This window comes from Carassius auratus, chromosome 7, assembly GCF_003368295.1.
Source record: "Carassius auratus strain Wakin chromosome 7, ASM336829v1, whole genome shotgun sequence".
Taxonomy (NCBI): Eukaryota; Metazoa; Chordata; class Actinopteri; order Cypriniformes; family Cyprinidae; genus Carassius; species Carassius auratus.
The window spans coordinates 17,083,206-17,095,805 of NC_039249.1; the positions used below are offsets into that span (position 1 = coordinate 17,083,206).

Consider the following 12,600-nt stretch of genomic DNA (forward strand, 5'->3'; position numbering starts at 1 on the left):
CTTTCAGGGTGTTTGGGGCAAAGCTGGGGATTCTGCAAGCCAAGAAGGGTAAGGGGATTTTCCAAAACAATTGTGCGTGTTTGAATAGCTTTAACAAAAACCTAACAAAATCTTGTCTGTCCTCTAAAACCAGACCCAAATGACACTGGGATGCACAATACTTCTGCATGTATGATATGCATTGAACTGTTCTGTCTCATTTCAAAGTTGTTTTTTTTTACACTAACACCAGCTAAACTCATGTCAGTTTTTTGCCATGTCTGTTGGAGAGCTGAGTCTTCAACAGAACTGACAAATAAAACTCTCAATCCTCATCCATCAACAGATCCTCAGCAGGTTGGGCACATCTGGGTCTAGAGATAAGTGAAGGCCAAACTGAATTTTATAAGGGCTGACTTTGATTTCTTTACCTTCATAGTGCAATAAACAGAATCCACTGCTCATTTTCTTGTGTGTATCTGGATGCGTGTACATGCCCTGAGGGATGCTAACCTTTGGCTGAACAGATGTTAGTGCCTTAGTGCTGCCAGGTGTGAGATCAAGCCCAGATAACAAGAATCACTCTGCAATCTTGTAATCAGCCATGGGTAATCGCCAAGAGCTTCCAGTAACGCTCATCATGAGAGAGAAAGAAAGAGAGAGGCGGGGAAGAAAATAACTCTAATATGTGACCAATTTCCTCTCCTGTCCATGGCATCTGCCCTCCATCAGCTGCACTCTTGTGCTCAGTGGAGTGCTCACTCGTACCTTTCTCCACAGCTACTCTACCACAGTGCAGCCTTTCCCCTCACTACAATTTCCTCAACACTGTGGGGCATTGGAGCATTTTGTGTTGGTGTTTGGGTGGATGGGCACATGGCAAATATTAAATCTCAAAAAGAACTCGTGCCTTTTTAAAAAAGTCCCCTACTAAACACCACTGGAACCAGCGGTGGGTTCAATCCTAATCCTATATTTTAGTGTTCCTGTAGCTCAATTGGTAGAGCATTGCGGTTGGGGGTTTGTTTCCCAGGGAACACATGATAAGGTAAAAATTGTTAGCCTGAATGCACTGTAAGTTGCTTTGGATTAAATACATACATTTAATTTTAAATGTATTGATTGTTCTACTGTTCGTATGCAAAACTCAGTCATAAACAAAACCAGTCCTCTTAGACTATGATCTGAGAAGTCACAGATGATTTAGAATGTTTAGATTCTTGCTCAAAAGAGTTTTGGTGTGTGTGTGTGGAATATTTACTGTTAAGAACTAAACTTGAGACGACTGTACAGCAATCAGAATCATTAAAGAAAGAATCCCAATATACTAAAACATTAATTCTCCCCATCTGTAATGGATAATATTACAGTCTATTTGTCAATAATGGCCTTGATAAACCCCTGAAACCACTCACCATTACTGATCTCAGGCAAGTCATATTTGGTGAAGTCCCACCACTGGAGACGATACGTTGTGTTAGCTATGTTGCTGGCCACTGCAGATTGACCGTCCCCAATTACAGCACCTTAAAAAAAGAAAAAGAAAAAAGTGTCACGTTACAGGTACAGCAATTAAATAATTCATCAACCAGTCAATATTTCTACGTAAACAGGCTGAAAATGCACATTCCCTACAGTGCCTTTCAAAAAAAAAAAATTTCAGTAAGGATGCATTAAACTGATCACAAAGTAAAGGTTACAAAATATTTCTATGGCAAATAAATCCTGTCCTTTTGAAATTTCTACTCTTCAAATTATCCTAAAAATGGATCACAGTTTCCTACAAAAATCTTAATAATGTTAATATTATAACTGCTTTCAATATTAATAATAAGAAGACATTTTTCTTGAGCAGCATATCAGCATATTATAATGATTTCTGAAAGATTATATGACGTATAAAAAAAGTAATGACTTTTAAAAATGTAGCTTTGTCATCACAGGAATAACATTTTTACATGTATTGAAATAGAAAACGGTATTTTAACTTTTACAATATTACTGTTTTACTCAAATTTTCTACCCTTCTTTCAAACTATTAATAACTCTTACCAACCACACGCTATTAAATGGTAGTGTACATCTGACCACAACAGAAACAGCACATTACAAGAGCAAGGAAAATCTAACAGCATTTGACTAAAGAGGCTCTACTGGGTTTTGTTGCGGTTTACAGGGCATCTCTGAGTGCAACCCAAGGCTTGAACACTCAAGCAGAAAACAGAAAAATTAATAGCATGGGCCCTACTAAGACTGGTAACACTAGGCTAAATGAGAGCAGACCAAAGTAACAGACAAAATAAGGAAAAGGTTTTACATATCTCCACTATTTCTTAAATCTACAAATCCTCTTCTGCATCTAATTTAGACAAAAACAAGCTTTGTTTTGCCTGAGGAATCTCCTCTATCTGCGATAACTTGTTCTACGAAGAGACCTTCAATGGTTATATAAACTATACTGCACTCCGGGCACTTAGCAAATCAGACAACACACTCGCCACTGAATTTAATACAGGTCTCTGTCTGCAAAATAACTCTTCTCTGAGGTAAACAAGGAAATGTCAGGCTGTCCTCTTCAGTGCTCAGCCCTGTCACCATAATTACAGAAGGGAAGAGGGAAGGCTTTGGCCGAACAGTACACTTAGAGGTCCATTTGCCAGTAGAGGGTCGATCCTGGGCCTGGCTAACAGATTAGATTTGCCTGTTATGACCTGGACTCAAGGAGACGTAAATGCAGACATAAATATCTATTACACAGCTTCCCCCTGCACTCTGCTGTCCGCCCATTACAGCCCACAGACACCCAGGTGCAGCGAGCTGGCATTCAGACAGGCTTTCAGGAGCTGCTATGGACTAATGAGCTGGAGAGCTTCTCTCAGTTTAAAAGACCCTTTGGGAAGCGGAATGCTGCGGACTTTACACTAAACCTAACCAGAAAAAGAAACTCATCTGGTGTTGGTGTTATTCTACTGCTAACATGGCATGTTATTATGAAAACTAAATAGTTAGTTAGAAAATATATATATATATATTTTGTAATACTATGCCTTTACTGTCACTTTTGAACAATTTATTGCATGCTTGCAAGTAAAAAGTAATAACTCCTTACTGGCCCCGAACTTCTGAACAGTACTGTATGCTTTGGCCATAGAGACAGAGCTCTTAAAGAGGAAATAAGGGAGAACAGAATGATGGACAGAACTGAGACGAGGGTGTTGACTGAAACTGAATCATCTGAATCATGAATCGTTTTTTTTTTTTTACTCTTCAAAGCGTAGGTCAACAACAGGGCAAATCGTCAGGCCAGAAACATTATTAGGATGAATAACACATCCTTGTGAAACAAAGTCATATTTAAAAAACAAACGACATAATAAATAATTTTACTGTTACATGGCTTCATTTCAGAGACAATCTGGAGGAGTGGAGTGGAACAGATGAGGAACAGACTGAGTTTACATGAATTAGCTACACTTAAATGACAATTTTATCCACAACAACAACAACAAAAAAGCACTAAGGCGAGGGTGAGGGATTAAGTATTTATCATCTGTCACAGTGCAGTTATGAGCTAAGGCTTTTTCACAGCCATCGTTTTACTCAAAGACGAACAACAAATTGCCTTGAAAAATGGAACCTATGGGGGTGCTGAGTGCTGGAGGAGAACTTTACAAGGTGGACAGAGACCGTAGAAACTGGGGGATACATTCATTTACATTTTCCAGTCATTTACATATTCACAGATTTAAAAAAGAGGTATTTAAAAACACTCAGTTTAAGAGTTCATCCAAAGCATGAACAAGGTTTCATTTGAAACCTTTATGATTTTTTCTCTTGTGGAACAAAAAAGAAAATATTTTGACAGAACTGCAATTGCTTTTTTGTTTTTTTGGTGACATATCCCTTTCCTATTTTTAACAACATACTATTACTACTACTATATATTAACAGTAAGTATTCACGGCTTTGTGTTCTCAAAAACTAAGCCAATTTGATTTTTACACATTTTACATCAATTAAATATTATTGATGCTTTATCCATATTCATTCACTGTAAAAAATCTACTGACTTTAATTTGATTAAATTATTCTCTTATTCAAAAACATCTTCAATTTACCATTTTGAGAGAAAGAATTAAACAGACTAAAGCCAGGCTCACACTACAGGAGTTTTAAAATCATTACCGATTTTGAAATCTGGTTGCAGCACACACATGAGGAGAATCTTTGCAGATTATATTAAACATGCACACACTACAAGATTTGAACATCGTGGCACATCACACACTGCAAGATATTATTAAGACTCTCATGCCAGAGGGAGCGCCTCACATGATCTCACACAGCAGATCGTCACATATTTATTTTTATATATATATATATATATATATTTTGCGTGCTTAGAATGCGTGCATTCAAAACTGAGGCGATTTCAATCCCGCGGTTTCTTTTTCTCCTTACACTTGTGATGCGATTTCAACACATTACTGACAGTTGTGTTACAAAAAAAAAAGTCAAGAAACAGTTTCTTCTATCACCACTATCCAACGAAGCCCGTACATCAGCTGTTTTGCGGTTTTGCTTATTGGCTATGAAAGTACTGACGTAATCATATAGCCATCATCATCCCGATTTAAATCCTAAATATCAAACATATTTGATAATAATCGGGGCTGCTCCAATTTGTGTGCGAGCAAATCGGGAGGTGCAAGACTCGATCGGTGCATGCCTCACATTACCAGATAATCCGCGCCGAACATCAGGACCGATCGAGGTGGGATAAGTTAGCACTATATTGTATATGATCTTATAACAACTTGCAATCAGATGGCCAAATGTAATCTCAGAAGGCTTTTATAAGCCTAATATATAGACAGCTGCTAAGAGTGAAAGTGAGTGAGTGTATTTTCTAGGTGGCTGCTCTGTCAGGTACAGTTCAGGAAGAAAAGTCAGCCACAGGTCGATGAACAGTAGACAAACCACACACACACACAAGCTCAACTAGTCGTAAAAAATAAATGCTCAAAAATTCATGTCATACTCTCTTAATATCAGGATTCACTCAGTATTGAATAGCCTCAAAACAACAGTATCAGACAATCCAATGGTTCTGTTACACTAGGCCAATGCCATTGGAGAACATTCGAAAGTTTGGATGATTAGCTTAACAGGTCTCAGAGTCTTGGCAGGATCAGTACTTCCCGTCCTGCTGGCTGATTAAACTTCTGCTCAACACCAATTACATTCTCAGCACTCAAGACACAGGCAGTTAGCACCAAGGAGGTCAGGCCTGCACCTTTTCACACAGAGCAGGAAAGCTGTTACAACCGTTAACTAGTAACCATCATTCCAGCTGGCATGACTGAGCAAAGCAATGTTTTCTGGAAACAGTTAGCAGCCCACTTAGCCCAGTATGTCATAATGCTGTGTCATCTGGATAGATTTGGATTGCATAAACAACAGATCCGACAAGCTACATCCTCCTTCGTTTAACCCAGAGGCTGTCGCTCTCAAAAGACAACAATATCAAAAGAGATGAAATTCAAATATCATTTGAAAAGTAGATCAGTTAATCAAACATGTTGACACTTCAATCTGGCAAATCCTCAGATATGCCCCTCATCAAAGCTTTTACAGACAACAGTATTTTTTTTTTTTATCTAAACAGATCCATCAAATTGGTTTAAGGCGTCTCTATTTGATGATGTGATATGCCAGATAAAATAAATTAAACTATTTTAAGAAAAGCATAGTAATAAAAAAAAACAAAAAACAAGCTGAGTAATAAATGCCAAAAAGTATACACTACCGTTTCAAGTTTACGAATGTATATTAGAGTGGCCCTTATTTTTGGACGCTTGAATTCTTCTGCTCTCACCCTCTCAGTCAACTCTACTTAATCAACAGAGTTGAATTTCTTAATATACCATATTTTCCGGACTATAAGTTGCACTTTTTTTCATAGTTTGGCTGGTCCGTGCGATTTATCAAAATTAATTTGACATGAACCAAGAGAAATGAACTAAGAGACATGAACCAAGAGAAAACATTACCGTCTCCAGCCGCGAGAGAGCTGCTCAGTGCTCCTGTAGCCTACACTGAGCAGCATAGAGCGCCCTCTCGCGGCTGTAGACGCTAATGTTTTCTCTTAGTTCTTGGTTCTAAATAAATGCGACTTATAGTCCAGTGCGACTTATATATTGTTTTTTTCCTCATCATGACGTATTTTTGGACTGATGCGACTTATACTCAGGTGCGACTTACAGTCCAAAAAATACAGTAGTCTTAATGACAACATGAGCACTTAATTAATAATTATACAAAACCATTAGTAAACTGTGAATTACGTTAAAGAAGAGAACAAGAATGTAAGAACACGAGAGCACACACACAAGCCGTGAAAACACTCCCGGAGCAGTGGGATGTCAGATGTTTGCTCCAACACCAACTGGAACAATTGGGGGTTCAGTGGCTTGCTCAAGGTCACCTCGGTTCGAAGGTGGAAGACAGCGGTGCTTATTCACTCCCCCCACCTACAATCCCTGCTGGTACTGAGACTCAAACCCGTGACCTTCAGGTTGCAAGTCTGACTCTCTAACCTTTAGGCCACAACTTCCCTCATCTCTGACATCAGAAAAAGTTAATACATTACTAACTTCTAGTAGAGAAACAAAGCAGAGGGAGAGATGTTAACATTCCCCCCCCCCCAAAAAAAAAAAAAAATTTGTTTAAAATACCAGAAGTCTGCATACAGTATACACTGCACTGCATAAGTATTCAGTAAGCAGAAAGTGAGATTACCATTCCTCACAAATCTATGGTACCCCTCAGAATCAGAAACCCCTTGTACATAGAGCAGGAAATGGTAAGGACATGTGACTCATGACCTCTGAGTCCTCTGAGTTCTGCCAATGCAGGAGAATAAAGAGCAACTGGAGGGCATCACTGATGTTGCACCTCTCAAAACAGGTCACTACCTGGAGCTGCCCAGAAAGACAAAGACAAGAAACAAGAGAAACAGTGAGGAAGAGAGAGGGGGAGACCTCACCTGAACTCTCCATAGACTCAGCTGTGTTTTAAGAGCGGCTCTACTGAGTGTTTTAAGGAGTGATTTCCCGAGGGAGTCTTTGGATGGCATGTGGTGCGTGTGCTAAACGAGGTCATCATAAGTGTCCCGTACAATAACGGAATTTAGGACAACTACCAAGAAACGTGTGTTTCTTCATGCCAAAACTAATTATATCAGAACTTTCCAAAATGGTTGAAATTGACTTCACACACCAAAATATGAATGACCAATCTGCCTGTGCAGCAGAATTCAGTCATATCCCTTAAATATACTCACCAGACTCTTCAGCACTGACCCGACAGAGCACAAATAGAGAGAGAAAGTCTGGTGAAAGGACCATTCCATTAAAGATAATCGGGTGTGTGCTGCAGTTTTTCATGCTCTGAAAAGTCCATATAAACTGGGTTTCTCTCTGACAATAACAGCTTGAGGGATCCGTCAGGCCTGCAGCGCTGGGTGGAGCAGGACTGAATGGATCAGAGACGGGCTGAATTAGAGAGGGTCACTGTTCTCCATCACTAACCCTTCATTCATTACACACTCCATCCTAAGGCCCTCCAGCTCTGGCTTTATCGCACTTCCTATCTGTAGTTAAACAATATTTAATAAACACACACACACACACACACACACGAGCGCACAAACACACACACACATTCCTCAATGGTATGACATTTCTACCAAACAATTATATTTACTTAAAGCAACCGATCGTATCCATTTTGTAAATGTTATAAATATTATTTTGAATAATTCATCAATATCTGCTTCATTTTTTAAATTAAATAAAATGATATATATTTATGAACCCTAAGGTACTGCAAAAAACATTTTCACTGTTTTATTTGGTTTCTATGAACTATAGTTTAAATATAGTTGGACAGTTTGAAGTTGAGTGACAAACCACCAAAACAATCAAATTCTCACTGAAAACAAATATCATCATTAGACAAAATGCATTCTGGAAGGCAGAAGGGAAAGAAGAGGGGAATCAAAAACACGGCTTGTCAGCCAAGTGGCCCAAAGGCCAAATACAGTCCATTAATCAATTTATACAGACCTTAGATTAATTTAAAGATCACGAAACTGCCTGATACATGAGAGTGCTCTCTGTATAGAATGCTGTTGTGAAATCAAAAGCACTCAAGTGGTCAACAATTGCCAAGCCAGGGCACAGCATGCTTTTAGCTTCCAACGGTCATAGTTCAGCTACTTGCCAAACATGACCCAGATCAGCATAAGCACACATATTTGATCAAGTCTCACTCTATCAGTTGTATTTATGCAAATAACTTGACTGTTGACACCAAGTATTACACTGTTGCAGCTCATTTGATCAGAATGTGTGCTGCAAAAATTGTTATCAGGAAGACCCACTGAACCTGCATACATATAATGTTTGGTTCTATACAGCTATGAGTCATTCTTAAGCTTGATCATTAAATATATTTTTTTAATTAATTATCGTGTAGCATGTGTGTGTGTGTGTGTGTGTGTGTGTGTGTATACACACACACTCACACACACACACAGTATGACAACTGAAGACAAATGAAGTTGGTCTATCTTCTCAGTCACTGAGCATATTAGGGGTGTTTAGTTTGGTTTCTCATGATATCATTTTAGACTTAAAATGAAAATGCCATAATCTAATAACTACTTTGAAAAATGTAGGCCCTCCACTAAAATGTTTATTTGGATTTCAAAAGAAAGTAATTGAAGATCCCTGAATTTAGGGTAGAGAAAGAATCACAGCGAGTAAGAGAGAAATCCTGGATATGTGGAAAGTTCAAATGTGGGTATTTGTGCTCTGTGCTGTGGGGCTTGTATCAGGTTGTCTGAAAGCAGTTAGAGAAGGAGAAGTCTTGAAGAGGGGAAATGAGTGCTGGTAATAGCCTGAGTTTGGATATTTGCCCTGGGGTTTACAATAACAGTCCTCTCGTCTCATCTTAGAACAAGGGCCAATCATACCTCATAGCTATGCAACTTCCCTCTGCAACACAATATAGTAAGAGTCCACAAAACAAGCCCTATTACTGAACTTTAATCCCAGCAGTGATTAATGGATGCTGAGTAAAGTAATTCATGATTTAAAAACTGAAAAATTCAATATGATTAGTTCACCCCCAGTGCACTTGACAATTACAAAAAACTAGGTAAAGTACTGATTTAACAATAATTCACAATTAATTTATGCACATAATTCATCTTGCCTCTGAAAAATTGACCGTAATAACGGTTTCAACACTGCCATGTACACTGTCCTCCAAAAGTATTAGAACGATGAGGCCAATTCCTTAATTTTTGCTGTAGACTGAAAATATTTAGATTTGACATCAAAAGATGAATATGAGATAAGAGATCAACATTTCAGCTTTTATTATCTGGATCTGATGAACACAACTTAGAAGATAGCACCTTTTGTTTGAACTCACCCATTGCTCATGTTACAAAATGTATTGGAACAGATTGACTTAAACTAGATTAAAGTGAATAAGACTTTATATTTAGCTGCAAAGCCTTTGCTTGCAATAACTGCATCCAGGCTGTGACCCACTGACATCACCAAACTTTTGCATTCTTCTTTTGGGATGATTTTCCAAGCTTTCACCGCAGCCTCTTTCAGTTTTGGGGGGTTACTCCCTTCAGTCTCTTCTTCAGCAGGAAAGATGCATACTCTATAGGGTTTAAGCCTATAACACCTTTGTTGCACTGGCACTATGTTTTGGATCATTAACTTGCTGCAAAAAAAGGGCAAAAAAAAAAAACCCACACCTGTCAGTCACATGTAACATGAGCAATGGGTGGGTTCAAACAAAAGGTGCTGTCCTCTAAGTTGTGTCAGAGACAATTTATAAGAGACATGCCACTTCCTCAATCCTCAATACAACTATATAAGGAAAACCTGTAACGGCAAAGATGGCGCTTGTATGCACATGTCCCGTCCCTCCCACTGGAAAGCCAATCATATGCTTTTAACAGTCAAGCCGGGAAACATTTAAGCCTATCGTCTGGTTCCACTGACGCATGCTCACAGTTGAGGTTTTGCGACAGCGGAGACAATTTGGCGACAGCGAGTTGTGGTGTGCAAGATCAGATGGAATTCACATAGAAGAGGGTGATAACAACGTGAAGGCACCGGACTACCAAGGGAGTTAAAGCATTCTATATCGCGACATCGAGCATTTGTTTACAGAGACCTAAATGAAGTTGGTGTCGTGAACCCTTGCGAATGCGAAGTAAAAGTATAACCTGTGGGGGAAAAGCCGTTTTAAACCTTATTTTGGGGCAAAGTCATCAAACTTTTTCAGCAATTTTTATCACATTTTACTGCTGTTTCTATACATGCAGTTTGTATGTCCTGGTGACCAGTGAAAGTGCATGTCTGACTCTCTGCCCATTCATTTAGACGTGCCTTCTCTTGTTAGTCTGAAATAGCTGCCCGGAGGCGTTGCCAAGATGGCGGCCATCATCAGATCCAGATGAAAATACCAGGAAATAAAAGCTGAAATGTTGATCTCTTGTCTCATATTCATCTTTTGATGTCAAACTCAAATATTTTCAGTCAACAGCAAAAATTAAGGAATTGGCCTCACTGTTCCAATACCTGTGGAGGTGAGTGTACATGGACTTTGTTTGCATCACAGCTCAACATATTTCACCCGGAAATGAAAAATCTGCCATAGTTGAAGAATAATTTACTGTATATATATTTCTTTCTTCTGGAGATAAGGAGGGTCTAAACAATACTAGACTCTACTGATTTTCCCTGTTTGAAAAAAAAAAAAAGATTTAAAGTACCCTATCCTTCACAGAAAGAAGGGAAGGAGAGGAGAGGAGAGGAGAGGAGAGACTGAACGACTGCTGATCTGTAAAGTGAAGCCATGATGCTCTTTCCTGTGTGAGCTGGAGAGGGTTTGAAGGGGGCATTTCTGAACCTCGTATCACACACTGCAATTAGTGTGGGCTGAAGATGCCTCTCTGTGTGGGAGAGAGAAAGAATACTGGTGTGCAAAAGTGAGAAACAGCTCTGTGGACATTTGTATTGTGCTGAATATGTAGGGAGTGGGATCTGTCAAAAAAAAGGGACGTCCACCCTCACAGCAAGCACTCAAAACATAGCGGAAAAAAAAATGTTGTTTCCAAAATACCTGATATTTTTTCTGCTTCCATATTACACGTCTAGTAATCTACTATTCATTCACAACATCTGTTTGGTTCTTCCGCACTTCTGGAAGTTGTTGACTATATGTAGATGCTCAGTGGCATATCCGGTGCAGCTGGCAGCTGGTTTTTATAAAAACCCTGCGATGCGGGCATACAGGTGTATAATGATGTATATTTCGAGATTATCTGCTGTTTAGAAAGTAAATTTAGTTGCTTTGTAGTGTAGGTTTGGTGTATGGAACTTAAATAGGAAATACAAAACCATAGCTGTTTGGGTCAATCAAGGTCGAAAACATGGATAATAACAAGTTAGCTAAAAAAAATATTTCCATAGCTAATACTTTAGCTTCAGCTGCATATGGTTAATATTGAAGGTGTAGTTCACTGAAAATATGTTCATCTGGAGTAGTTTAATATAAAAAAGGAGTCAAAACAACTTCAGTTTTCCATGGCTTCTGAATCCCTACAATAGCTTTGTGCTAATTATACACAATTGGGGCTACAAGAGTGTGAACAGATGAAGACAGAATTTTTTCTTCAGTTGAACTAGCTCTTTATTGCAGAAAAGTCACCGTTAATATAACTGCTGTTAAAGAGCCCCACTGAGAGCCCTCCTAGCCAAAATAGCAGGATGAGTGGGCGAATGAGCACTTGTCATTGACATGACTCATGACATTACACAAACATTTTTGGGAAGTTTCATCCCTGACAAAGCCTTCAGTGAGTACCCAGCCCATCTAATATTAGAAAACTCTGTAGCTTTAGAGGGTGAACATACCTGCGAGGACCCTATTGACGGATGAGTGTGTTGCCAGGCCCGGCTGCCCTCGCTCATGGAAGATTCCAGCATACGGTAAAAACTCCGGCAGCAGGAACCGCCTGGGAGAGACAGGCGGAAACAGAGGCAGTGTGAGAGAGACTGACAGGACGTGTGAACCCAAGATTTGAGAGTTTTGAGTTTGACTAACACATATCAGCATCGCATGCATATTTCACAGTGAAGGAAATTCCATAGTGCACTGTGACAAATTCAGGAAAACAACATATCCAGTATGACAGATCAAATGCAAAAAAATGCTGATTTGAAATATAAATTATTACAAAACCAATTTCAATACAAATTTCAATTGTGAAAAGAATGAAAAAGAATCAATTATTATTATTTTTTTTTATATTCATTACAGTTCAAAAGTCTTTAAAATAAATTAAGCAGACATTTATGCAGCAAAGATGCATGAAGTTGATCAAAAGTGAGTGTAAAGATGATTACAGAAGATTTCTGTGTAACAATGTGAAACTAGTGTGAACTTTCTCTTTAAACTTTCTATTCATTAAAGAATCCTGAAAAACTTTATCAAAGTTCTCATAAATATATTAAGCATCAC

The 12,600-nt window shown here is 38.7% G+C and overlaps 1 protein-coding gene across 3 annotated transcripts in view; it reads right to left on the minus strand.

Annotated features, from left to right (window-relative positions):
* The window catches only part of ambra1a (autophagy/beclin-1 regulator 1a), a 71,805-nt gene that overhangs the window by 45,337 nt on the left and 13,868 nt on the right, over nucleotides 1–12,600 (minus strand). For all 3 annotated transcript variants that reach the window (XM_026267713.1, XM_026267714.1, XM_026267715.1), the window contains 2 exons: nucleotides 11,994–12,094; nucleotides 1,395–1,505 (listed from right to left, as the gene is read on the minus strand). In XM_026267713.1, coding sequence (XP_026123498.1) covers nucleotides 1,395–1,505; nucleotides 11,994–12,094 — 212 coding nt within the window. The remainder of the gene's footprint in view (nucleotides 1–1,394; nucleotides 1,506–11,993; nucleotides 12,095–12,600) is intronic.